At 39.6% G+C, this 27,769-nt stretch overlaps 1 protein-coding gene across 9 annotated transcripts in view; it reads right to left on the minus strand.

Annotated features, from left to right (window-relative positions):
- septin9a (septin 9a) overlaps nt 1-27,769 on the minus strand; it is a 57,240-nt gene that overhangs the window by 16,320 nt on the left and 13,151 nt on the right. For 2 of the 9 annotated variants that reach the window (XM_079456997.1, XM_079456994.1), the window contains one exon: nt 16,451-17,128. The exons of 1 other annotated variant lie outside the window; for it this stretch is intronic. In XM_079456997.1, the coding sequence (XP_079313123.1) occupies nt 16,451-17,128 (678 nt within the window). Of the gene's footprint in view, nt 1-3,080; nt 3,208-9,403; nt 9,541-10,612; nt 10,783-11,577; nt 11,841-16,450; nt 17,129-17,914; nt 18,112-23,962; nt 24,336-27,769 lie in introns of those variants that run through there. 6 more of the 9 variants (XM_079456996.1, XM_079456995.1, XM_079457001.1 and 3 more) reach the window with 6 other exon arrangements.

Genomic DNA, 27,769 nt, shown 5'->3' on the forward strand with positions numbered 1-27,769 from the left:
TTCCAGCAAACTACAAAAACATTATAGAGGCAAGGTCAGTTCAGGGAGAAAAATCAACAAATAAATGACAGGGAGAGAGAGAGACAAAGGAAGACAGTGAGAATGAGCAAATCCGTGGCCTCTCGCAGACAACAGTTCAATGCAAAAGGGAAACTGATGTTAACTCTACGCAAACACAGGGTGTGAGGACTCATCAGGGTTGACCGGGCTGGAAAGCGTGACATCTGTTACTGAGGGGTTTTACAAGCAGATGGTGTCATGTGCACAATGGAAAAATGTGTGGAAGCGAGGGATATCATACTCCCAAACTGGCCAAGAATGCCAGAAGTATAAGTGGGCGATAAGGACGGTGTGAAAAACATCCATTAGTTCATCCTCAAAGAACCGGTAATATTCCAAAACCTCATCAAGTTTCATGTTTGAAGAAACTGAAATGAAAATAAATCAACTTGGATAACATTCTCACCAACATTTAAATGTTGTTATGCTTTGTACTGTGACTGTGATTAACTGCCAAAGCAATAAATGCATTAAAGAGGAAATAATCTGCCAAAAAGCTTTAAGTAGAAATGAAGTCACCGTCTTTATTCCTTACTCTAGTCAACAAGTCATACATGAGCCACTTTTACTGCATTGTTTGAGTGATAAAGCATTTGGAAACGTGTTCCTTGCATTCCTAACAAAAAGAACCAACAGTAGTCCAGCGAGGTTAAAGTGTATCTTTGGAATTACAGCCTGGCAGTTAGAAGAGAGCAGAAAGATTCTTAAATCTGACCGGGTGGTGAAACGCTGCCCTCAACAACACTGAAGAAATTCTGATGCAGCACAATGACATCACCTCTACAAAACTCAAGGAGAATAAGATCAAATAAGAGATAGATAATCTTCCGCATGCCTTAGTTCTTTCTAAGAACTAAAAAAAAGAATCTTTCGTCATTTACTCACCCTTGAGTTGTTCCAATCTTTATAAACGTCTTTGTTCTGATAAACACAGACACAGATATTTATGCTTGTAACCGAACCGATGTCTTGGCCACCATTAACTACCATAGTAGGAGTAAAAGAAGACAAAATTGTCATTTTTGGCTGAACTGTTCCATCAACAGTTCCCTTATCAGTTCTTTAAAATCAGTTCATTGGATGAATTTCAACATTGAGTCATATTGTCATCTGATTGCTCAAATATGCAAAAAAAGATTTTAATTGGTCTTGTGATTGGACAGATGTGATTGTGTACTGTGGTGTGAAACCAAACACCCGACGTAAGTGCAGAGGTTTGCCAGACCAACTTCAACAAGAGATCTATCCTGTATTAAAAATGAATGTTTATTTAGGTATTCACAGTGCAAACTGACACGTAAAGTTTGAATTCTGGTTCTGTTTGATTGATGCACACTTCACATATAGGTAAACAGAATTCACAAGCTGACAGGTGTAAAAAAATGATCCTTGAAACTTGAAAGAGGCTTAAAGACTTTAAAAAGTCCTTACTGTCCGTTAAATTCAGACGATCTTCAATACTTTGCAATTCAAATCATCACCAGTCACACAGGTTTGGTAACAGACAAAGCAGCGTCTGGTTCACAAGAACATGTTTAACCTCATATGCGTGGCAGGTGTTTATGACACCTCAGCTCTGCGGCCGAAACAACATGTTCGCCCTCACCGCAGGAGGAAAGAAAATGAGTCGAGTTCAGCGGTCCATTATGGACGCATTCTGCTGCTCATTACCGTAGATCTCCAAAGGGCTTAGTGATAGTAGAAATGTACATGAGTGTAAAAAACAAACACCATGAATATTCCCTACAAAGTCAATAAGAGAGGTTTCCTTCGCACAGAATCCCTCTAAAGTCTGAGTGTCAGAGGTCTGCTGCACAGGACTGACTTCATAAATAGAGAGGGCTCTATGAAATGACTCATCAAAAATTTTCCCAGGAGATCTCTGGAGCTCAAGGACAAAATGTGCTAGGAAGCTATGGAAAAGACAGGAAGATCGGCTTCATTTCGTTCAACATGCTTTTTTTAAGATGGTCACCTACAATGAGACACACAGGGCGAGAAAATTATATAAATGATGTATTTATACACCCTGTGACTTTAACTCAGAGTCTGGTCGAAGTGGCTGGATTTCGAATCTGTTGACATCATCTTTGTTAATACTTCCACCTCAGAAAATATCAGGAGTCTGTTAAAATGTCAGTGGCTGCTGCGAGTGACAGGTTTCACGGGAAATGCTGATACAACAAATAGATCATATTGTGGTCGAGACAAAGAGGAAGAGAACTGTGTGCTACAGGAAGTGGGCAGGTACATGAATGACATTGTATGAAAGTTACTGGAGAATCTAATTTCACTAAACCACATTATTTTGAATCGCTTGAAAATTGAGTATGTAATTGAATGAAGATGTTTTCTTTAAAGACAATAAACACAATCGATCATAAACACATGACCGCAATAAAAAAACCCGCTAAAGATTGACTTAATTCATTTTAAGCTAATTATGATTTCTTATGGTTTTGGAACAAATTATGTCAGAAGCACGTTCTTCAAAGGTTTTTCATAAAAATTACCTTGAAAGCCTACAGCACAGAATACAACCAGGAAAAGGTGATAAGAGATCCTAAGAAAGGTGAAATTAAACCGAACGATGGGGTCTGGGTCTCACGCAGCCCTGTAACATGCACAGTTTAATTACAAGGCCAAGAGAGAAGGTGTAGACAGCGAGTGAAGGATGAAAAAGGAGCGGAAAGGCCAAACACGCCCCCTCTGCAAACTCACAGATGCTTACAGCGCCAATAAATCTCCCCTGTTCAGAACTTCCCAGCCTGAACATCCTCAAAGCTCTAACATGGAAAACAGACGGAGCGCGAACATGGAAAAAATCATCCGTACGCAAGCTCATGTATTTACAGACACATACACCTCCACTGCTAAAGCTAAACTTCCACTTCTATAAACTGTCCTTTCATTGTGAGCTCAACAAGCGAAAAACAGCAATACAGAACCATATCGGTAGACATAAATTGAAAGAGTAAGAAAAACAGAGAGGGGGAGAGAGAGAAAGTGAGTTGACCTACCCTCCTGCTCGTCCCTGCTCAGCCTCAAACCTCCAGTGTGAGCCTCAGCTGGAATCTCTAGGCTTCTCCCTGGCTCCGCCCACAGTGTCATGTGACACTCACCACACCCCCTTCAACTCCAGCAGTGAAAAAAGAGAAGAGATGGCCAGAGGAAAGCAGGAAAGAAAGCAAGAGGCCTATCTCCCTGACAAAGCACACACACAAAGCTTAGGGGCTGGATTTCTATCTCTCCCCGTGCCTGAACTGAGAGAAAACAGACTGCGCTCAGATTTGGGACCGTCCAGCACCAATGATTTATGAGCTATGAATTACCTGAGCTGAGCTGTTGTTCATCCAACTGCAAGAATTTGTGGGATACAGATTATTCAGGGGGAAAACCAAAGCAGTACGGAACAGAACAGAGAAATTAATGGGGTTACATTATAAACTACAGCCAAATTAGAGATTTTGGTTTATAAGAATGTCACCTGACCCTAAAAATATTTTGATGAGGAATTTTTGAGTAAAAGAAAAAGAAAAGTTCACCCCAAAATGAAATGTCTTGTCATCATTTACTCACCCTCAAGTTGTTTCAAATATGTATGCAGTTCTTTGCTTTGATGAACACAGAAAGATATTTGGAAGAATGCTTGTAAACAAAAACAGTACCATAGTAGGAAAAATGTCTTTGAACACAAAAGAAGATATTTTGAAGAATGTAGGAAAGCAGTTCTGGGGCACTTTTGACTACTTTTGTCACTTTCCTACTATGGTAGTCAATGATGACAGGATTTTTATTTTAGGTTGATCTGTTTCTTGAAATACAACATTTGGAAACATTTAAATAGAAATCGTCCAAAAAACTAAATGGATTATTAAGCTTTTAATTCCTTTCAATGTACAATAATGTAGGAAAAGTTTTAAAAAAACCTGCATCTCAGCGTTTACAAAAACCCTCAGCATTACAAAAGCTTCGGTTACAAATCAACGAGTCCATCTGTCGGGTTCATTCAAGTCTGAAACATCGCCATGAATGTTTGTTTTACACCCAGTCTCTGTTGCACTAAACTTGCATGTTAGAGGGAAATGAGCATGATTGTGGTCATTTCAAATGAGTGCCATGACACACAAACACCCTTTTCTTAAGCCACCAGGGGAGGGGGGTTAGGTTTCAACATCAGGTTTTACTAGCACATAGTGAAAATAAATCCTTTCAATGTTTGCCTCGGTTTACAACAATTCCAATCCCAGCGTTTCCCATTCTCCGAAGGCAAATCCCTCACTCTCTGCATCTTTCCAGGGGGCTCCTTTTCCGCTTTTTCTCTGAAGTGCTTGTGAAAGGAGCAAACTCTGTGTTTAAAAGAAGACCACATACTAGAAGTGTTCAAACCTGTGGTTAGGACAACAGGCATTTCCTTAATTGGTTGTGCATTTTTTCCCTCAGAATGGAAATGGTTATTTCCTTAGGTTAAGAGCCACCAAAGTTTTCCCAGATGCTTCACGCAGGAACCCAGTGAGACCCTATGCTTGTTTTAAAACACAATCCAGCAGGAGATCTTGTGGTTTTTATGGTTATCAGATGTCCTATGTATATCTACTCTACAGTGATAACAGGAAAACAGACTTCATGTGTTTCAACTTTTCCTTCAACGTTCACTAATCCCCAGTGTTTCTATCAGATGAGCAAACGTGGCCGATGTCATCTACGCACTTCTTCCACCGCATTCCAAATTCAGTCACTGGAAAGCTCTTCATGCAGATGTGAGAAAGACAGGAGGGGGGAGGATAAGAGACATTTGTTCCTGTGCGAGGAGGTCTTACAGCAGATAAACAATGGAGCCACGCCATCTTTGTTTCCCCTCTTGCCCTTGCGCTGAGAAAGCGAGGCTGATTTATTCCTCTGTGAGACTAATGCAAACCATTTGTCTCAGAGCCTCACTTTTACAGCGGTCACAAGTGCACAGCTTACATGGTTGTACGAGTGTGTAACACAATGCAAGACACACTCATAGGGTGCAAAACCTCATAGGAAAGCATTCGATGTAACAAAAACATATTTTTGATAGCAAGTACATGAAACACATTTTTTAATTGACGGTACAATTTTCTTTAGTTTTAATATTCAAAACAAATGCATGCCTTTTACGTTTGGACCTCTGCCATTGAAATTCAGAAACACATTCGCACTCGAGCAGCCAGCTTGTCTTATCCCAACATTATTAACCAGCCTAACTCTACACAAATCGTGCGCATAAAATGACATCCATCTGCTGCTATAATTGCCGTCTATTTGTATTTCCCACATCTTTGTTGCAGTGGGACCCCAGTCCATATAAAAGAAACGAGAGTTAGATTCAGACCGTTATTAGATCATGATCTGGCACACATTACCAACTCATATCAGGGTCCCAGTGGTTAATTCATATTCTTCTGACCTAAACCACGAGAGTAAACGAAGAGCTTTTTTACTTTATACGAAGTCAAACATACTTGAATGACTACGACGAATAACTACGGCTGTTTCTCATTATGCATAATAAATTATGCGCCTTGTGTTCTCGCTTTACGTCATCAACAACCGTCAAAGTTTGGTTCCAATACTCAAGAACGCATGAAAGTTCCAGGATGTGTTCTCGATATCAAGGATGCATCGAATGCAGCTTTGTGCGCGTACGGAACCCGCTTGAAGGCCTAGAAGTAACCGCAGAGCATTCATCCAAGTTCGTTCTACCAAAGCGTAGTTTTTGGAAGTGAGAAACAGCCTACATGTGTAAATCGTACTTCTTCTGTGGTCCTGTGGCACATTTTTTTAGTTTCTGCATGAGAGCGCCCTCTGGCTTTCGATTTGTGGTGGCATGTAACCGTAATTTGTTGAGAAACTGAGCATAAGAATCGCTCGATCAGTCGTCATAGTACATAGCAAAGCATTTTAGTGTTCAGTAAACTTCAGCAAATATCTGAAATTATACCTGCGATTTCCTTTAAAATGTGCATTCCTTCAAGAAGAGAAAATCTCTTGGGGACTTTCTGCAAGCTGGCACAGCATTCATACCCATTATCATGACATACTGTATGTAGCATGAGCCCTATCAGATGGCTTATCACTCAACATTCTTCACAACAAATAACAAGAGTATCACTTTACACCCTCTTGTCTCTACATCCCCCTGACTGCACAATGACCCCCATACTCGAATCTAGTGCTAATTTGTCCGATCAACAACTTGGCCCTCACTACTGCAATTGGGTTTATCCCCTCAAGAACATGCAGACAGACAGATAAGAACAGATATCTTTATTCCCTTTGGAGCCTCAGCAAGCCATGAGACATGATATGCCCACAAGCTGCCGTCGCAAGCCTTGCCGGTTGTGTCCACCTGGCCCTAGATGTGTAGCTGGCACAGAGAGACCCTGAGCCTTACGCAGCAGAAGGAGGCCTAGCTGTACATGCTCATTCCCAGTGAATATCACAAGTGCCAAGAGGAAGAAAAAGGAAACCTGGGGTTCATAAAAGGGTAAGTGCAGCGCAAATCACACACTTGCAGTTATGGAGGGCCCTGTTCGAACCACAGCCCCGCAGAGTCAGGGCCAAAAGCCAGAGATATGGACAAAGGCTGCTGGCAAAGTTTTCTAGAAGCACAAAACTTGTGCGGTTGTTTGATGACTTCTTTATTATTCCAGGCAACACAGAGGGACTAAGATGGCCAAGAACTCAAAAGGAAAAAAAAAAATCAAGAGACCAACTTTGCTTTGTGTCCACCCAAAACTGTTCGATTATTATTCTGTCATCATTCGCAGACATTTTTCCATAAATAGCAATTATGAAGTCTATGCCGACTGTTGTTCTCCATGCAACTATAATAAATATTGGACCGAAGCTTTTAACCTTTTAGTTAAAGGACCAGCGTGTCATTTTTTTTGGAGCATCTATTGACAGAAACGGGATGTAATATACATAAATGTGGCTTCAGTGGTGTATAAAGTCCTTGAATAATAAAGCGTTATGTTTTTATCACCTTAGAATTAGCTATTTCTGTCTACATACACCACGGGGTCCCCTTACATGGAATTCGTCATGTTGTTTCTACACTAGCCCTAAACGGACAAACTGCTTTACAGAGCACGTTTCATAAATACTTTATCTTCTTTGACAAATAAAAAGACATCTTAGCCCTGTTTCAGCCGTCATGGTGCTTCGAAAGGGAGAGGTGAATTTCATAGACTGGACATTTAATGAAATTATCTGGGAAATCTAATGAAATTATGGGAATTGTATCTATAGTCTCAGGCCTTTGGATGTGGAGTTCATGAGACGCCTCAGCAAGGTGGTGAACATCGTTCCAGTAATTAGTTACTGCAATTCATTTTTGCATTCAGACAGAATTGTTTGTAAAGTGATTATTTCTATTGAGTGTCATGTTGTGCAGTTTGTCTTTATTTGTTAAATTAATAGTATCTTGCATGTTGTACAAAAAATTACTTTGTTATTTCACTGTAAATATTTGTATTAATGTGGAAGTTTGTGTGATGAACCCCACAAGTTCTTCCCCAATAGATTTCCAAGATTACAGATGGTGTCTCCAAAGCTTCTACAGAAATTCTGCAGCACTCCATGAGCACTAATGCAGCATGTTTTGAAAATCTCCTTCGGCAAAGAAGAGAAAACATGACGACATCTTAGTCACGTGTCAGCCACTGTAGTGCTTCGAAAGGGAGGGGGGAACGGTGGAGAGCTGTTTGTTGCAATTCGCAAACTTACAACTAGATGCCCCATACATTATATAGACGGTTTCATCTTAACAACAAACAAACGTTACTGCGCATACGCACTTCCAACTAAACCTCCGGTACACATTCGCAAACAATTGAGTGCCTGTAGATTATTTCTGATAACAATCAGAAGAAACTGAAGAACCATACTTTGCGTTGCCCCAATATTTAGAATTTAGATTGCGATAACACGCTCAAATACTAGATGTCAATGTACTATACTGTTTCTTTAAATACGTCAAAACTACAGCACCCGTTCAACAAGTCATTTATTTAATACAATAAAATAATCATAAAAAGTAATATTAACAAATTAAATAACATAAATAGTTATATTATTAGACACTAGCCAAACCCAAATAACACATGCGTCTGATGAAACCGTCTAAAGACACAAACTAAAAACCCACATCCCAAACATCACCAAAACATAAACACTGTAATTCTTTGGTGTTCCACAGAAAAATGAAGTCAGACAGGTTTGTTACGTGATTTTTTCCTTGAAGCTTGATGACTTTATGATACACAAACAATCTGAAATTTTCATGCCAACTGGCTGCATGACACCAGACAAAATAAATACCTAAAAAACCTTGTACAATCATTTTTAAACCTTTTACATGCGACACACAGACTGAGGAGAAACCCTCAATGGGCGTCTGTCGCCCTGCCATCCAGTTCTGTAGGAATGTAGAGTCACACTGAAGAGGCAGTTAGAGAAAACAGAGACGGACGCTGTCAAAGGCCTGGTTGTCAGCACATGCTCAGTACTACAGTATGCTTCATGCAGATGAGAAACCACCACTCACTTCCTCACTGGACAGCTGCTCTTTTGTTCCCTCCAGCATGAAGAGCCTGAGGAGATGACAACAAGACCTGGGGCTGATTCACTCAGAAATTTGCTTCATTTAGAAGACGAGACGTCAATCTAGGCCTGGCCTAAATTGACTGATTCACTGACCTCGAAATCAACCCACTCAGTGGGAGAGGACATCGAACGTGAACTTTTCAAATCAAAGAACTACTGACCGAATTGAAAACATTCACTCACACAGAGATTCCGCATGCTTCAAAACTGTATAAACCTCTATGGTTTGTGTGAAATGAGGGGGACACAGAGCCAAAGATAAATAAACTCAAGCTATAACCATTTCATTCCAGTTAAGTCTTTTTCCGATTTTTTGTTGAAAACGTGGCCTTAACTGCCCCTTTAATGAAGCACAAATAGTACCACTTGGGGGGCAGGGACAGGCACAAAGAAAGAATATTTCCTCCTAAAATTACAATTCCACCACAGGACTTTCTTTGCAGTCTTTTCAGGCTGGACATCAAAGAACAATAAAAAAAACTTCACCCAAAAATTAAAAAAATCTTTCATCATTCAGTCACCCTCATCTTGTTTAAAACTTTTTGTGGAACACAAAAGAAGATGTTTTGAAAAATGTTTTTTTAAATGTGGTTTTGTCTCCATTCAATGAAAGTCAAGGGGGGCTAATGTTGTTTGGTTACCAACATTCTTCATCCACCTTTTAATGGCATCTGTATCTCTAGAGAGACTAGATCTGGGCATTTACCTTGGATTCAAAACATTGGAGAATCAGACATCTGTTATATACATCATCCATTTAGCATGTTGCTTCACTGGCTGCATTTGACAGGTAGAGTCCCAGCAGTGTCCATACTAAAGCCAGCACATCTGCAGATGTGTTTCTAAGGAACAAGGTCACATGAATGCAGAGCATCACGATATCATGCGTTCATAAAATAGTTTTACAGCATTTTATAATTAATTAATTAATTAATTAATATATATATATATATATATATACACTGCTAAATATTTTAAGCGTACGTTTAGTGTAAGAACACACCACAAAGAATTACAATTAAAGTGCTTTGATCTGAGACCGAAGTATGACCAAAAATCTTTAAATAATGGAGTGAGATAATACTATCTACATAAGGAACAGTGACTCCTACTGGCACTAAAAGCAACTGCAGACAGACACGGAGAGAGGTACTCAGTCAGCATAGCTCTTAATTCTTTTAATAGATATTCTACCTGAAATGACTTCTAACCAAACAAAAAATAGCCATCAAAACCACTTCTGTATTTGTGACTTCCTTTCACAGGCAGAGGTAGCTCTTGATCTTAATGGAAACAGTTCCTCTGAATCCAGTTTTGGTCCTCAATCAGACCTGAATGATTCTGATGTGGATGTAGCTGGAAAATATTACCAGCAACCATTCAAAACACAAAATGAGATTCCCTATAACTCAGTGGTTAGAGCATGGCACTAGCAATGCCAAGGTCGTGGGTTTGATCCCAGGGGATTGCACATACTTAGAAACAAATGTGTAGTATAATGCAATGCAAGTCGCTTTGGATAAAAGCATCTGCCAAATGCGTAAATGTAAAAAGGACCTCAACCGAGGTAACAATTCAGAGAAATAGTTTAAAACTGAGTAATACCAACCAAAGCCAACTCAGCAATCCCACACTATGTGTGTTTGTGTTTAATCGACCGTAGGAACGTTTTTTAAGAGTCAAATCATATCGTAAGAAATAGAGCAGGGTACAGCTCACATTTTAACCTGTACTGGTACCATTACGATACCTGGAATTCGGTGCCAGCAGTGTTATGTGTGTGCGTTAGCTGCATCAGAGCGTGCATTTCCTTAACTGTATGCTGTGTATGCCCTTAGTTTTCTAAACAAGAACAATCAGTAGTGAGTCCAGTACCCAACCCTAGCAAGAAACCTCTCATTTTGTATTTGCTTACCCCATTCTTATGACAGCAGAAAAGAAGAGGCTGACTATTCACTCTGAGAAAATGATTTATCCAAATTGAAAATGAAACTGCGAGACTTGGCCGGTGCTAGCTTTTTTTATCTCAAAGCACCGATGTGGTCAGAGGCCGATCGCTCTGCAAATCAGGACACCATCCACTGCACCAATGAGCACAGCTAACCCCAATGTCACCCTCTCTCTCTCTTATGTTCCGACTCCTCTTTGAAAATGATCATACTAGAAAAGAAACAACAAAAACGCTGGAAAGTTCTAGAACCTCACATCACTGACATTCGCAGGCTTCTCTGGGGAGAGCTTGGTGCCAAACACTCCAATAATAACTCCACTCAACTCAAAAACTTAGTCCTTCAACACAACCAATTTTTTGACGCTGAAGTATGCAATTAAGATTAATAGAAAATGTACAGTAATAAACTAGTTTCTATTCAAGTAAAATCATCATTGCTCTTGCGTACAGAATATTTTAGCAACCTTCATCTAGTCGTCTTCTGGATTAAATCCATTCGCTCATGACAGCCCACATAACGTAAAAGGTCATAGCTGATAGTTTGAATTGCTGAATAAACCAAAAGCAACCTTTGACCAAACACCAGAGTCAACAATTATCGAAGTCTCAAACAGGTTATAAAATGTGACGCATATTTACATAGGAGGTCTGTCAATTTATTAAGCCTGTATTTTTAAAACACTTAACAGCATTATCATGACATTTAAAGGCTTCTGACTTCACGGCTAACTAGAGTTTGTACCACGTGGATTATTTCCTGAAGTCAGATCGGAGGTCATTCTTAAGTAATGGAGGATGTACAGGATCTCAGCATGTGGATAAACACTGTGTGAATCATTAAAGCAACAGTAAGGAAGTAAGGCACCCTGCGTAACATTAATTGATTTCTCTATTCAAAACACCAGAGATCAGATTTTGGTAGTGATTACCTAAACGTGCAACCTTCTCTCTTCCTGTTCCCAGCTCCTTGGAAACAATCGGCACAGTTTCAACACGCCTCTGAGCAAAGTTAAAAGGCTTCTGCAAAGGCTGCAAGCAGTTCTACACCGCTTACCACGCTGAGTCCAAAGGAAATAGAGCAAGGTCAACCAGTCACAGCTGATGGCACAAGGAAGGAAGCCAATGCGAATGTGCGTATGAGTGGGTGTTTGTGTAAGAATATGAACTCCGCTTCAGATCACTTCCTCACTTCCGGATGAAGACAACACAGCCAGCACAGCTTTGCTGTAATATTTGCACTAGCATATATGAAATGTAAACAAAATTACTGTTTCAGAGAGACTACACTTATATATATATATATATATATATTGTGAAAAGAAATATTCTTTAATGTCTTTTATATTCTTTTATAAAATGCAACAATATTCCTTGCAACATGCAAATGCAATTTCCAAATGCTAGCTAACCGATGGTCATGGATCAGGAGAACGAATTCTAGATCTCTGTCCGGGTGGCTTGGGTCTAATCAGAGGTCACACCTCATTTAAAAGAAAATTGTCATGACAAGACCCAGTCCCTGCAGGCATATCATTTTCTATTATACTTAGGGTTGACGGAGGGAAGGATATACACATACATTGCCATATGAATCTCTCAGGCCTGCTCACAAAGTTCTCTGAGACAACTCAAAAATACATGTGGCTAAAAGAAAAGTCTGAAATTTTGTAATTTGTGTTAAAACATATGGGCTTCACTGCCTAACACAAGAAAATAACGTCCCAATAAATCACAAAGTCAATAAACGGACCTCACTTTGCACAAGTACCATAGCAATTTTTCCTTATAAAACACAAACACAGTCTAAATGTCACATAAATGAAGAGGCAAAAACAACCTTCTAAAGGCCAGAAGTTTTTCCATTTTCATGCAAGATGGATATCTAGCCGCAGAAATAAATTAAGAGACCATTACATAATTATTACTTTTAAAATTGACAATTTATAGATATGGGTTTAGGTTAAAGAATTATTTTTGTTTAATTCGGTGAACTACTTTATATTTTTTCCAAATTTCAAATAAAAATATTGTGTTTCTATCTGCATTTCTTTACAGAAACTAAAAACCATACAGACAGGTCAAAATAACAGAAAATAGGCTTTTTTCAGACCTCAAATACTGCAAAGAAAACAAGTGCATATGCATTTAGGAAAAATAAAAAGGTTTTTTTTACTTATGTGATAACTTAAAGTGGCAGTCTGTAAGTTATTTTGAGTAAAAATGAACTAAAACCAATTACTGAGCAAGTACATAAAAGAACGGTGTTTAAAACTGCGTCACTACCCTTGCTGGATTCACCACGCAAAGCTTGTAATAATGGTTTGTAATTTTCCCTGTCGGGTCAACATTTTCCAAAAATCCTTATTTGGTGTCTTTCGTTGCTTAATTTCCTCACATTCGTGAACAGAATGCGGGTGCTGGGGATTCATCAGTTGTGAAAACCAAGAAATACTATCTGATGAGAGTTTACAAAGAAAAAAGGAATGTGATATTACTTGTGCGAAAACAAGAATTAATATTGGCAGACATGGACTTATTTCTTCGGAACAGAACAGGTAAAACATTTTAATATTTCAATATATAACAAAAAACGTAGCGCACTTGTAGTGTTACAGACTGGTACACAGTTTCATCGGTTCTCCTTTCTCTCTTTGTTATGTTTATCACGATAAATGTAACTTAAGCCCTATTTGCACGGGATTAGTATTATCTGGGAACCTCGTGTGATTTAGAAATTACCTCCCCACATCTATATTTCATGTGACGCACTCGCATGGGATAAGTGAAGCCTGTGATTTTACTTAAATTTACTGACTTATTTCCCAGACATGATGGCAAGGCTTTGTGTATAGTTTATGTATATATAGTTGTATGGTGTAGAATGATATATGACCGTGACTGTCAGCATTTGAGCCGCGGTCGTTCAGGAATATTCTGTCCGGTTCGCGTTATGGGAGTTTCCATGAGAAATAACAAAACGACTCCCGGCCAAAACAGCAGTTTTGCGCTATTTGGGTCTGTTTGTTCTTATTTGTTTCGTGTTATATCATCTGCCATGTTATCTGTTATGTTTATTATGTGCTACTGATGTACAGTGAAGATTCTCACCGGTTCACTATCACAGGCCAAAATGTACTCGACACATCCGCATAGTGCTGAATCACAAGTCACATTAAGAAAATACATCTCCTGCAGTAGCAATTACAAACAGAGATGGCGACAAAGAGGTCATTCTTACGGACAGCCACTTTAAAACTTCATGTGTCTGGTCCTGTCAGTCTTTCAAATTGCTGTTGTATGTCACTACTGAGGTTTGATTTCGTTGAAATTCAACAGACACCGGACTGGAATGACCACAATAAAAAAAAAGGCTTATTACATGAACATTTTGAATGGTCTCTTAATTTTGCGCAACTGTATTTCTCAATTACATTTAAGCAACAAAAGAAAGACCGTAAAAATTGTGTTAAAAAATAAAGATAAGTTTACAAAACATAGTAATGATTCAAGTCAAACTGTACAATTTTGTATGAAATGTCACAAAGTAGCCTGCATTTCATGTTTCAAACAGAGATGGCGATAGAGAGGCAGTTACACATTGCAGCTAAGTGCATAAAATGTTTTTATAATGTTAAACATCATACATTCTGTTCAAATGTACACGCATGGTTAGTGCATGTCTTAAATGATACAACCAGCTTTCTAAAAGCTAAATTTCTTAACAACTTCCTCTACTCCAGTGGTCTGAATAAGAAGGAATTTTCTCACAGCAGGATGGCAGAAACAGACGTACAGTCACCTGATAAATGTGTCATTCTGCTTAGCTCATTGTGAAAGCTGAACTGCCTCTCAGACCTACGAGTCACAATGCAGTCATCCAGCACCCATTGTAGGGGCAACAACAAATACTGGAAAACCGTTCATGAGTAACACAAATCAAACCACTAAACCACTAGAGAGTAAAGCCTCTTCATAAAAGGTCAAACATGAGAAGCGAACAGTAAAACCCTTCAAGTGTGGGATCCAGAAGGCAACGACTATGCAATGCTGAGTTTGACTCTTTTTCTAAACATTTTTAATCTGGACCGACTTGGCCTGTCTGGAAGTTAGTACCTCTCTTGTTCGCTTTCCTTATCTGGGCTGTGTTAGCAGAGCCCTGCTGCATCCACGCTGAATGGAGAACCAGCAATTAAAACTCAAATGTGCTGCAGGCTGCTTGGATCACATCCTGAAAAAGTTTTCCATCTCTCTGGCCTATCTCATACTTGAAACACAGTGAAACCACATTACCACACACACACACACACACACACATACAAGTCCACAGATTCCTGCTATATGAATAAAATACAGACCAAAAGACAAAAGCATTTTCAATCGTTAACCATCCTGTTTACACTGTGAACAGCGCAAAAGCTGAAATTGAATTTGATGTCTATTTTTATGGTGAGAATTTGATGAAGTCCAGAAACACACAGCTACCAGCTGCATGCATGTGCTACGAACTAACAGGTCCTTTAAAGGCAGACTGCAAGGATGTCTTCTCACAAACTCAACCGTGACAACTGGGCCAAAGGGAAGAGGAAAGTCATCAGACGTATTTATCTCTCATATGTAAATGTGGAATCTGATGGGAGACACCTTGGACCAATAATAACATCAATCACAAACAGATGTCTCGTGGAGCTGATATGGATAAGCCTAAATAGAGGAAAACATACACTAAAAAACAGCTGTAAACAAATGTCCATCTTCAATTTTGGTGACAGAGGTCCTGCATCACCCTGGAGAAATTCCTGCATTGGAAAAGACTGAAAGAGAGCACAGACACACTTGTACAAAAGACAAAACTAGTGTGTCTGCCTCCAAGGGTGCCAATTCTTCTTTATTTGGTGTTTTACATGAGACTACACTCGTGTTGAAATAAACTGGCTCGATTCATGGTTGTTAGTCATGACTTTGGAATACAGACCTTACATACAATACAGACGGATCATGCACAACTGATCTCCTGAAAGAGCCAGTGTTATACTCGGATGTATATAATACCTGAAGAAAGCTTTTTGTTAGCGTTACCATTGCTCCAAATACTAGCTGCTTGGCCGGCACATGCACCTCAGGAAGTACATGATCTACATTGAAATCTTTGTTCTCAAACACTTAGTTATAGACTGAGTTGTACACACCACGTCACTAATTCTTCTGGAGCCGCAGGAAAATGACATCCTGACTATGCTGATTGGCCGATGGCACCCAACAACAATGTCCAGAGCCTCAAGCTAACAACTCGCTAATAACAACCGCATGCAGTTGCGCAGGAAGTGTCAGGGTAAATATAAATCAACTTCACTCTTTCAAGAGCACTGGTATACTGAAAGTAAACTTTAAGACAACACCACATGTCTCCTTCACAGAGTCGGCAGATGGGGTTCTATAGAAAGTTGTGATTTTTTTGGGGGGGCATAAAGGAAACCTGATAATTTCAGTGCTTAGACAATGCATCAGATCTGTTGACCTCACTCAGTAACAGAGCTCCAAGCAACATTCTTTCCTACGAACAGTTTCTGTTTTTCTCATTATCATGCGATAGATTCAGTGCGACGTGATCACTTCAACCTGAATCGCGCTCAAAAAGAAGATATGCTCATGGGTCCCTACCTCTCATAACAAAGCTTTAGTACACTACACTTCCAACAAGAGATCTCACCAGACACCCCAAACACAGAATGTAGACATCAGGTCAAGATCATGTGATCAGTTTTCATACCGAACAGCAAGCAAGCACTGAAGAAGTCCACTTACTCTCGGTCAGCCTTATGGGGTTTTCCTGCACTGATGGAGGGGTCTTGTATTCATTGAAGGTGGGTGTGATGCTGGCTGCTGAGGTGAAGCTGTTCTCCGATTCCCTGGCAGGAGAAGGTGTGTCCAGCTGTCTGTTAATATGCATCTCGACCCGTCTGGATGAAGAAGAGATCTCGAGAGGACTGGGAGGTTCTGCTCTCTTCTGGGACAGCTCAGGTAACCTGGATGAGGACAGAGGTGGGTCAGCTCTCCTGGGGGGTGTCGGAGGTTCTTGGGGTCTGCTGTGGTTACCCTCAGCCCTTCTGTGAATGGGCACATCTGTGGCTTTACTTTGGAGTGAGACCTCAGGTCTCTTAAGGCCAAAGCGGGCAATACCAGGACTGGGCGAGCTGTCCACCTGCTTAGAAGAAATATCAATGGAGATCTCTGTCTTGCGTGACACAGTCTCTGGAACACGGCCCGATGATAACTCAACGCGGCGGAGACTGGACTTTGGTGATCGATGGTTGGAGGAGGAATCGGAAGCGTGCCTGGAGGTGGACTCAGAGTTGCGGGAGCTCATGTCATGGAAGCGACTGCTGGAAGAAGTGGAGGAGCGCAGAGGGTTGGTTGTTCTGCGGGAGAGAGGGGATGGGTTTGTGGATGCATCTTCCTCCACTTCAAATGATCTCTTAAGTGCTGTAAACAAAAACAAAAAAATGTATTTGCATTAAAGTCTGAAATGCAATGAATGAATACTCACTGAATAGATTCTGCTATGGATGTATAGTTGGTAATATATATATTCAATTACATACACAACATATTTTGTTTTAGGCCATCAAAAGAAAAACGTCCAAAACTCTAACAAAGCAAGATTTTTCTGAAGGAAAATAAACAACATTTGTTTTGATTAAAAGAAGAACATGCTAACGAAAATTATTCAAGTAAAAAACGAATTGTGTGATAGCATGAAAAGAAAGACCATGAATTTGTATCCTCAGAGGATAAAAGTACAAACTGTAATGATTGTTAAAGCTCTGTTCACTTTAAACTGCAGAGCACATGAAGTGGGAACTAATACTGTATCGTCGTATATGTGCGTTTTAGGAGTAAAAAGACATACGTTACTTTTCTCACTCTTTTAAAGAAAACGACCAAAATTGATCGCGCCACCTAATCTCGTGGTCATCGAAGAAACGGGCGGAGATGCGCAGACCGACCTGCAAATGACTTTAAAGTACCGCGAGATCATACTTTGTAGCGTATGCTTTAGCATCGCTCTCGCGCTAATTTGACGTCATAAAATGAGCGGTCTGGGCAATTACCCATTGCCCTTCTGAAAACCCCTTGCTCACGTTCGTTAGGAAAGAAATTAGCGTCGCCTTATCGCAAAATGCAGTCTTAATTTATTATTGGGCTGAGAAATATAAACAGTACGGATACAGTTATTTTCGGATTTGTATCGTAAAATACGCGACTTACCTGACCTGACGCGTTTCAGATGTCTCGTGAGCATGGCAGCTTGATATCGATAATCACCTGACTCTACTCGAGCGATATGAGTTGAACTGAGATTTATGGGAAATGAAGTTTAAAACAATTAATTCTTATCAACGTGTGAAGAGGGCGCTACAACGCTACCGCCTACCAAATAAAGCCCATCATGCAACGGGAAACACGCAGGTCAGTGACCAGATTTTTAATAAATGGTCTGGGTGTTTTAACAGTACATTAAGGCACAGGTGTTTATAAGCCATATCATTTTCTAGGCCAGATATGGTTCGTTTGACATGTGTGCATATTGTTTTAATGTAAATTTAAAATAATAACATGAAATCTTGAAGAATGTATCAGTGCATGAGGACAAAATAATATATTATAATTGTTTCTGGTACTACTGTAAACTATTTCTCTTAAGCCTACCTCTTTTGCCTTTATTACTTTGCTCTTCAGGACATGTCAACGTTCTAAAAATAGCCTACTTAATGTATTTCACTGGCTGATTGTAATACTGATTTGAGCTGATGATGGTTATTATATTGCAAACAATGTCACACTTTGCGCTCTTTGAAAGCAGTACAAAGAAATAAGAGCTGTTGGTATTTGTCAAGACATTCAAGAATATGTCAAGAAAATTAGATTTTTTATCCATACATGAGGGTCTGAAACCGGAGCTGGGCAGCCTTGAGAGTAGATTTTTCAATTATCCGCATAGTGGAGCTCAACAGGAATACACACAAATGCGCACACACACAAAGGCACGTTCGGTGGGTCAGGACATTTGTCTGTTCTAATCCCCAGGACATTTCTAGACACACAAGTCATACTAGACACAGCAGTCATAGTAATGGCAAACAGACTTTCTTTAAGTTATGCCCAAGTTCTGAGCAGGTGCTTAGTATCTCGTCCAGTTGGTCTGTATAAACATTAAGCCACACATCTCTTGTGTGGATAATGGCATGGCCAGTTGGCACTGCTGTTTGTTGAAAACTGGACGTGTGTGGAACTTAAGTATATTCCAAGTTGCTCATTTTAGCACATGCTTGTCCAGATAGCCAACAGCAGTCAAGCCTATTATTTTATTAATAGAGATTTGGCACAATTTGTGTGTAAGGGGTGCTAAGGACACATTAGGCAAAACAAACGGTGTAATCTACTTACTCTGACTTTATGTGGCATATCTGTGTAGCAAGTCTCTTATTTTCGTAGTTTGACCCTTTTGCATCGAATTTAATAAATGCTGGATGGATGCAAAAGGCCTGTATTGCTTTTTCTTTAATACAAAACCTCAAAACAACCAAATCACAGCTGGATCATAGTTCAGCGTGGGAGTGGATCAGTGTTTGAAGTCCTATTGGCAGTCATATTTATGTGAAATAAACAATAGCTGTTTTTGATCAGATATGCAAGCAGCTGTGGCACAGAAACACTAAAATAAGAGTGTATGCCTGTACTGTGTGTCTTAGTACACACTTCTTTATTAAAATCCTTCAGAACATAAACATGCATCGGGATGACTGATATAGTGCATAAATTACATCCATTGACATTAATGTATGATATTCATCCATTGATTGAAGGCAGGCTTTGACCCGGTGTCCAAACCCCAAGAAAAGTCTGTGCATGTACCCTAGGTCAAGCATGTAGTTGATGCTATTGTCTCTTATGTATATGTTGTCTCATGTTAAGAGTGGGTGAGAATTTCAGATCTTTCAGGAGACCAGGTTGAATGATTCTCAGGGCCAATAATATTTCAGGAAGGTCTATATGAACCTCTCTCTACCACATGCTTTAATGTCAGTGGCATGCTTATCATAACATCTAACTAACATCAGAATGTGTCCATCCCAATACACAGATCAAGTTTCTTCCAACACACAGGAAAACTGATTTGGCCCCCAGATGGAAGCGTGTGATCCGGTTTTATAGTACATCCCTTGCGTTTGGATGAGGAAAATATGGAAATTCTTTTGCTTCATATTTTCGTGCAGTGGAGTCATGTTTTTTACACTTTAAATCAAGACCACTGGTGTTATGATTGGATATCTGATACAGTACATTTGGTCTTATAATACAAAGTTGTTTTCAACTGGTGTGCTTTTCTCGTGAGCCAAAGAAGAGAATGATCATTCTTTTCATGACTCATGTTCAGAGAGGGGTGCTCTCTTTCAAGCCACATCCTGATGATGTCATTTCCTGTTGGGAGCAAGCCACTGGATTAAAATGGACTCTAATGGACAAACCCACGGGCATTGCATAACTATGTAGGGCAATGTGTTCAATGTATGTGCCAACCACAGGCAAACAAAACTCCATGCACTCACACACAATGTCCCTTGGGTGGGATAAGGGTTTTAATTGAAAATGACTGTGAAACAGGAAGAGAAAATTTTAGTCTCTTTCCTTTGGTTCAGGCAATAACACTGTACAACTGTTATTGCGCTTAGAACTCTGCATTATTTTATATTAACCAGCATTCACAAGAGGCATACACAGATTAACTATTATGCTTCGATCTACAGCAGGATTTCACTGCGTTAGGCTCTATCCTCAAAAAGCCATTTCATTGACAGACAGGAAGTGAATGATTTCAGACAGGTATACTCCATTATCACTGTACTCTCTCGCACTATATGAGGTGTTACAGTCAGTCGCAGCACTTTATAGTACATTACAGCCAAAGCAAACACATGATCTCTTACAGTATATAATACATGTGTGTATTTTTGACAGGATGAGTGCCTAGAAACATCTGAGAGTTCCAGCGTTGCACAGATATACAATGTTGTATAGGCTTACAGTACTTGTGTGTGTGTGTACCCTTACACCCTTAAAATATATAGGTCTTCATATATTTTAACTGTCAATATATCAAATAATTTATTATATACCTAAAAATCTATAGTTACTATATTACAGTATTGGAATTTATTGAATAATACATGAGACATTTTGCCTCTCAAATTGATAGATATAAGCACTTGGTTCTAATATATAGACATGTATTATTATATATTGCATTATGCTTTCCTCTTTCAGCCTTCAGTGTAAACCCACAGAATGATTAACTCGTTTTATTATTTGCCAACTCATTTAATTTCAAATCAAACTGTAAGAACTATTAAGAACTATAACAGCTCTCCACAACAACCTGCACCATCATTCACGTCAGCAGCGCAGGTTAAGCTACACGCCTCAGCGAGCCCTGTTAATTACAAAACAAAGTGCCCAATTTCATTGCTATTTGTTTCAAATTAGCCCCAAAAACTATCATAACAGTTTGACTGTAATCTGTCGTAATTATCAGTCAGATCCGCTCAGGCAGAAAAAGGCCTCAGAAGCCGCCTAACCCCAAACAGCCAAAGAGGTGTTTGAGGTCCACACAGACAAAAACAACGGCATAAAACAGATAGTGTGATTCTCCTGTAATGATATGTTTGGCCTTGTTGATCTGTTGAGAACAGGGAGCCTGAGGCTTTGGTGGGAAATAGGCCTCACAGATACGCATAAGCACTCTCTTTCTCTCTCTCTCTCTCTCTCTCTCTCTCTCTCTCTCTCTCTCTCTCTCTCTCTCTCTCTCTCTCTCTCTCTCTCTCTCTCTTCCACAGTACACACAGCTGCAGCATTGAATTAACACATAAACAAGCACGCAAACAAACAAACACCAACATACGCATTCACATGTATGGAGGTGTGCACAAATCTACAGAATGGAGGTGAGAGTAAGAGACTATGTTTTTGTTTGTGCTATGTTCATTACGCATTTAGATTTTGTGTCTCTGTGTGTGCACAAAGATGCTAGTGAGCATAATTGTGACTTTAGTTGTGGTTAAACAAATGCTGATATTAGTCGCTCAGTCACATGCAGCATAGCAAGGAGTTAACTGGTAAAGCATCTTTATGCATCCATCCTATTTATATTGAGGACATTTAATAATGCTTTATAAAGGAGAACGTTAAATATCCTCTCGGTTATAGATGGCTGAAAGTCTTGTGACTTCTTACCACAACATGCAGATACTAGCACATGTTTTAGGAAGTTATCAATAGATTTACAGTTATAATTGTTAGAAGTCATTTGTTTGTTTCGATGGAACAAATAGGAAGATAATCTGAGAAATGAATCATTGGTTTTGTCCATATAATGGAAGTGCTGGTTTGACACGAGGTGAAAAAAGGATGACAGAATTTTCTTTTTAAAGCGAACTATCACTTTCAGGACTGTTATCGTTGATATTCCATTAAAATTCTTCTATCGGCTTGAAATTCTCTTCTACTAAAAGGATTAAACTGTCAGTGAAAACACTTTGTGAAGCACAAAACACTGAGATTCATAAACTAAAGCTAATGAGCTTGTGCACATAGAGCTGAAACACAAAAAAGCCCTGAGGTAAAGCTACAGCTAACCACAGTATGAAGTACATACTTCTGTTTACAGTGTGGTCAGTCCTGCCTATAAGTTCTTCAAATAGCCATGCTTGATGGTGGATTAAGATGCAACATTTAGCTTTACATGCAACAACATGAAAGTGGTTTGGTCAGAGACGTAATGAGAGTGCTGTTCCCATACTGATGTCTGATTTGTCAGCAGTGTAATGAGCCCTATAGTCTGAAATACTTGTCATTTGTCGCTGAAATGACCAAACGCCAATTTAGGTCATCCAAAGCACGCTGTTATTCAGAAAAACCTATTCAGAGACACATAAAGACTTAGGTCTGTCTGGGTATGAATCAAACATGACATGATCTTTTGTTCATCTGAACACTCTATTGTTTACTATTGAGTGACACTGTTTGTTTTGTTTGTTTACACTTCTGCATTCGTTTCATTTTAGCCTCATATGACACGCCCAAGGGCCCCCCGCAGTCCATTTGTTGACCGTCTGATGCAGCATACAAAACTGCACGTTTGTCAATTTGGTAAGTTCTTATCCAATTGGATGATCTTGCACAACTTTTGTTTATTTAGGCGAGGGTCTGGACATGGTAGACTAGTGTACGTTTAAAAACACACTTTTCCTTTCAGGTCCAGGTCTACATAAAGAATTTTCCATTTTCGGCACCCGCAGAATTCAGCACTTTCTGTGGAATTTCCTCCCTCCAACTGTACGTTTAAGCACAAAGCCAGAGCACAATGTTTATCTCCCTCACACTCACACATATCCATTCACTGCTCTTGACACTTCTCCTGAGATGAACAGTCTCCAAGTGTTAGTCAAGGGATAAGCAGCCAGGTGCAGAGGCTCGCAGATGAGCTAAAGACACTTTTCCGGGTAAGCCGGGTCACTGAGGAAGACAACCCAGCCCAAACACACTTTACCTCCACTCCATTCCATCTAACCTGCCTTATTCCATTTGAAATTTGCCACAAAGTGCATTCCAAGATTTAAGAAGCGATGACAGTGAAAAAAAGGACATGTGAGAATGTGTCTTGTGTGTGCGGTGCATGTGTGTGCATGACAGGTAGGAGAGGCGTGAGGGTCTCCTGCAGCTGGATGAGAGGTGTTGAGAGAGGAAGGCAGAGAGGGAGGATAGGAAAGAGAAGATGACAGAGTAAATCAATGCCAGGAGCCCAGCGATGAAAAAATGAAAGACAAAGACGTGAAGCTTGAGCAGTAGGAGTTGATAGAGGTGAGCAGGAGGAATGAGAGGGGCCAGGTGTTATGCTCGTGGCTTTGGTCAGCGTTCTGACGTCTTGTTGTTTATAGTTGCTTTCATTTGATCGCAGCGAGGACGTTTCCTGTCATGCATGGCTTAGTGTGTATAGCTCACAGAATAAAGTCAATAGCACATACTGTGCAGGACAAACACACACAGTCCAGACAGCCACATGACGAGTGTGACATAAACACAGCACACACTATAGAAATCGAGACAAAAAATGTAGACAAGCCAACATAAAATAGTCATAATAGTGCTTCCAAATAAATGTGATGTGCGTGGTACTAAAACATTTTAAATGCAAAACGTTGGCTATATAACAAATCCACAAAGTATTTAAAAAAGTGTATATAAAGAATAAACACAAACCTTCAAAGTCTGAGATAATTCCCTCTAAATGCGCATTTACAGTAGAATCAGACATTTCGTAGATAAATTTGAAGGATCAAAGCAACCTTTCCCAGCAAGGCAAAGCTCTCACAGACTCTGTGCTCTCCAGCTCCCAAACAAATCCCAAATTAGGAGGTAACAGAAAAAAGGCGATCGGAGCAGTCCCCAGATCCAAGCCCACAACTTTCTTAAAGGACCAACTTAGTTTTTCCCACTTCCTCCAACTCTCTGAACGTACCAGACCTCAGAATGAGAAAGCGATGACAACCCCCCACCCCTGTGCTCTCTCTCTCTCTCTCTCTCTCTCTCTCTCTGAATCGTTCCCTCTCTCCACCCTCTCTTACTCGTACTGAATCAGCCAGCTTCTACCACACAGTTATTCAAGTGAATACTCCCCAGTACGCCCACGCACTCACTGAAACTGGATACTTCATGCAATTGTAGAAGAGATAACGTTAGTATTTTTAGATGCAACTCATTTGGATTGTGCTGACGTGGGTGAACACCCTTCATTAAAAGTACAGATGTGCATGTATGTTTAAAATGGAGGCTCTCCGCAGCAGTACGTATTTCATCAGAATCCCTGAGGAGAGCACGTCTACGCTTGCGGCTTCCACAGTAGTTTCTTGAATCTGAGCACATCTACCGCTTGGGCCAATGCAAGTGTTTCTTATAGAAGTGAGGAGGAGGCTGAGACCATGGGGCGTCGTAAACCGGTGACCTCATCTGTATAGAGGACTCCATCAGAGCTCTGTTTCTGCCCACACCTCATCTTCTAAAACCACCAGCACACACTTTCTTTGGGACAGTCCTGACAGTTAAACGACTCGCAGTTTAGTATTTAGCTGCAAAGTAGATTTTATCTGCTAACTGCTCATACAATGCTGTGTGACTGGTTTGTTGAGTTTTCCCAGAAGGAAATTGCACTCTTTCCTTAACACCATGACACATATCTGTCTCCACTGTAGTGCAGGACAGTGATGTTGGAGATAAAGGGGTTACATGTTGCAGTGATGGCTGATGTGTTATGGACCACAGCCTACAAAAACAGGAAATTCATGCTGCATGCGACTAATCATACAGCATATTTCACAGCTCTTCAGGCATGTCTAATGCAAACACCATGCAGGCCCTTGTAAACAGATGTCCAAACACATACTGCACATATATACGTAGACACCACACATCCAGACGTGGGGAGGAATGGAAGACGGACAGTTTGTGAGTAACCTAAAAGAGGGCATTCAAAGCAGAAACCAATGCCATTCTGATGCATACTAAGCATCTATCATAAATGGCTAGGGCTTAATTCCATACATTAGTTAAGACTTGGCTGTCTAATATGAAGAGTAAAATAAATTAGATGTAAATCTAATTAATATTCAAGAACCAGTTGACAAGATTTATCTATATAATAATATATGAATACGAGCATATACATAATACTAGACAATTACTGTAGTGAGTGAATACATCCAAGCATAAATAAATGGCGACTGTTCAAAAGTTTTTGAACACTTTAACAATTTTTCTAAAATGTGGAAAAATATGAGATCATGAAACACTTAGAAATAAAACTGTAATTAAGTTCATTGCACTTTTAGAATTTGTGCTTAGCGTTCATGTCTTTAAATCTTTCTGTGGATCTCTGGCCGCCACCATATCTGAAGGAATTGGTATAAAATCATTAAATTAATTATAACCACTAGATGTCACTGTAACACATAAAATGAAGTGAGATTTGATACTTAAGAATTTCAATTCTTCAATCCAGAAACTTAAAAAATAATAAACTGGTTTGATTCTTGCTATAGATGGTGAGATCTCACAGACTCTGTAATTGAACATGAAGATCTGTACCAGCCTGAGACAGGATTCAGTAAACACGCTGTCTGCTCCAATAACTCATTTCAGATTGACAAACCACAGTCAGCACAGATCACTCTGTGAGCGTGAAATGACCCACACTCATGATATCTTGAGCTTGTAGAAAAATAAAAACGTATTTTTCACATTCTATTAGTTTGGGCCTGTTAGTGGATGTGATTTAAGGCATTGTGTTAATCATTTCCCAGTCTTACCCTAAATGTAAGTGCCAAGCAACGGTAAAGTATCCTTCCACTCCCCCATAGGCATGTTTACACACTGCCTGTCATCTGAAGTCAGGCTATATGCACTCTCCTTGTCTGCTTTGTGCTGGTCTGTGGCAGTGGGCCAGCAAAACATGACCAGTGAAACATTTTTGGTCAGCCTGTATCAAGTTTACGAAACCTGCTGGGACCAGTGTCCAAAACACAAGAGCATGTGGGAAGACTCATAATGTACAGATTTTAAATCCAACTATTGAATTTGGAAATTACGCTTTAACTCCAGACTCTGATTTAACTCCAACTCCAACTACGCAATTATCTTTTAGTGTGGCCCCTGCATAACTTGGATTGAAGAGATTTTCAAACATTTTGTTCAGTTTATTATTCGACCACAGGAGTCGCCAAATAGCACAGAACAGTAACAAAAAGTGCATCCTTTTTATGACAATTGTACTGTCAATAGATCCAGATGAACGCATGGGAAACAGCCCTTTTTTGTGCAAACCAAATATGTCTGTTGTTAATCACAAAATAAAAATGTAACCTTAATTAAAAAAGAAACAATTTATAAAATCCACTTAAAGTCCTGTGGTTGAGACATAAATAATGTGAAAATTCTTAAAGATAATTTAAACCATCACAAATATCCTGTGTATGTGTACTCAGTAATTTCCTTAATAAACAGGGATTTGCTGATGAGACTCCAGTCATAAACATAGCTGTTTCATTTAACAGCTTCATTGTGGGAAAGTCACAAAACATGTTAAGTGAGTCTAAAATACAAGAGTTGCACTAGCTATATGCAAGACTAGACATGATATTGTTCAAATCATATTTGTTCATTGCTTGTTTCAAATGGCTTTGAAGTCTTTTATTTTTATAATGCTCACCAATGTCTTTGTTTTCTATTATCATTCTTGTTTCATGACTATTCAACAAACATAAAAGAACGGAAGACGCAGAACCACGCAGTCTTGTTTTCCTCTCTAATGGATCAAACTGTGTGAAACAGTGACGTCTGCTATGTGACAGATGACAGTGCGTAAACCTGTGTGATTTGTGAGATATAGCTTTCGCCACCTACATTATCATACATCTCACATTAATGCACATGGAATTTTTTATTTAACGCAATTTGCGGTTCAGGTAGGAAACTCTTGATCAGTTTATTTGTTTCCCCGAAATCAAACCCATGATCTTAATAAACACCAAAAAGGTCCATTCTTACATGATTTCTCTTATTTACCACTTCCTGTTTTCCATCTCTCAGTCTTCCTGTGGTGTCCAAGTGTTAAAAGAATCTGTACATTCAGCTCTGTGCAAGCACTCTACCACTAGCAAAAGTACCATGGTAGCTATAGTGGTCATATCATTCAGAACCGCAGTATTCATCTACAGTACTGCATTATCATCTGTAAGAGCGCTCCTATTGTCTGTATACGTCTCTTTTCTGTTCCTGCTAAATCCATTACAGACCAGCCCGGAGTGTCATAGAGATCATAAGGGTCATTCTTCATGTATTTATCTTGCCATTGCCTCTCACTCAGGGCACCAGGTGTGTCCCCTCAAATCAAACAAGGCCATTATTATATCATATATTTATTTAAAGCTAAAGCACCGCACTGTCATTTTCTGGCAGCCTAACTCTCAGAGACACAAACACACCACAGCACTGATTCAGCATCTGAGAGCATTT

This window comes from Barbatula barbatula (genome assembly GCF_947034865.1).
Source record: "Barbatula barbatula genome assembly, chromosome: 5".
NCBI classification, from domain to species: domain Eukaryota; kingdom Metazoa; phylum Chordata; class Actinopteri; order Cypriniformes; family Nemacheilidae; genus Barbatula; species Barbatula barbatula.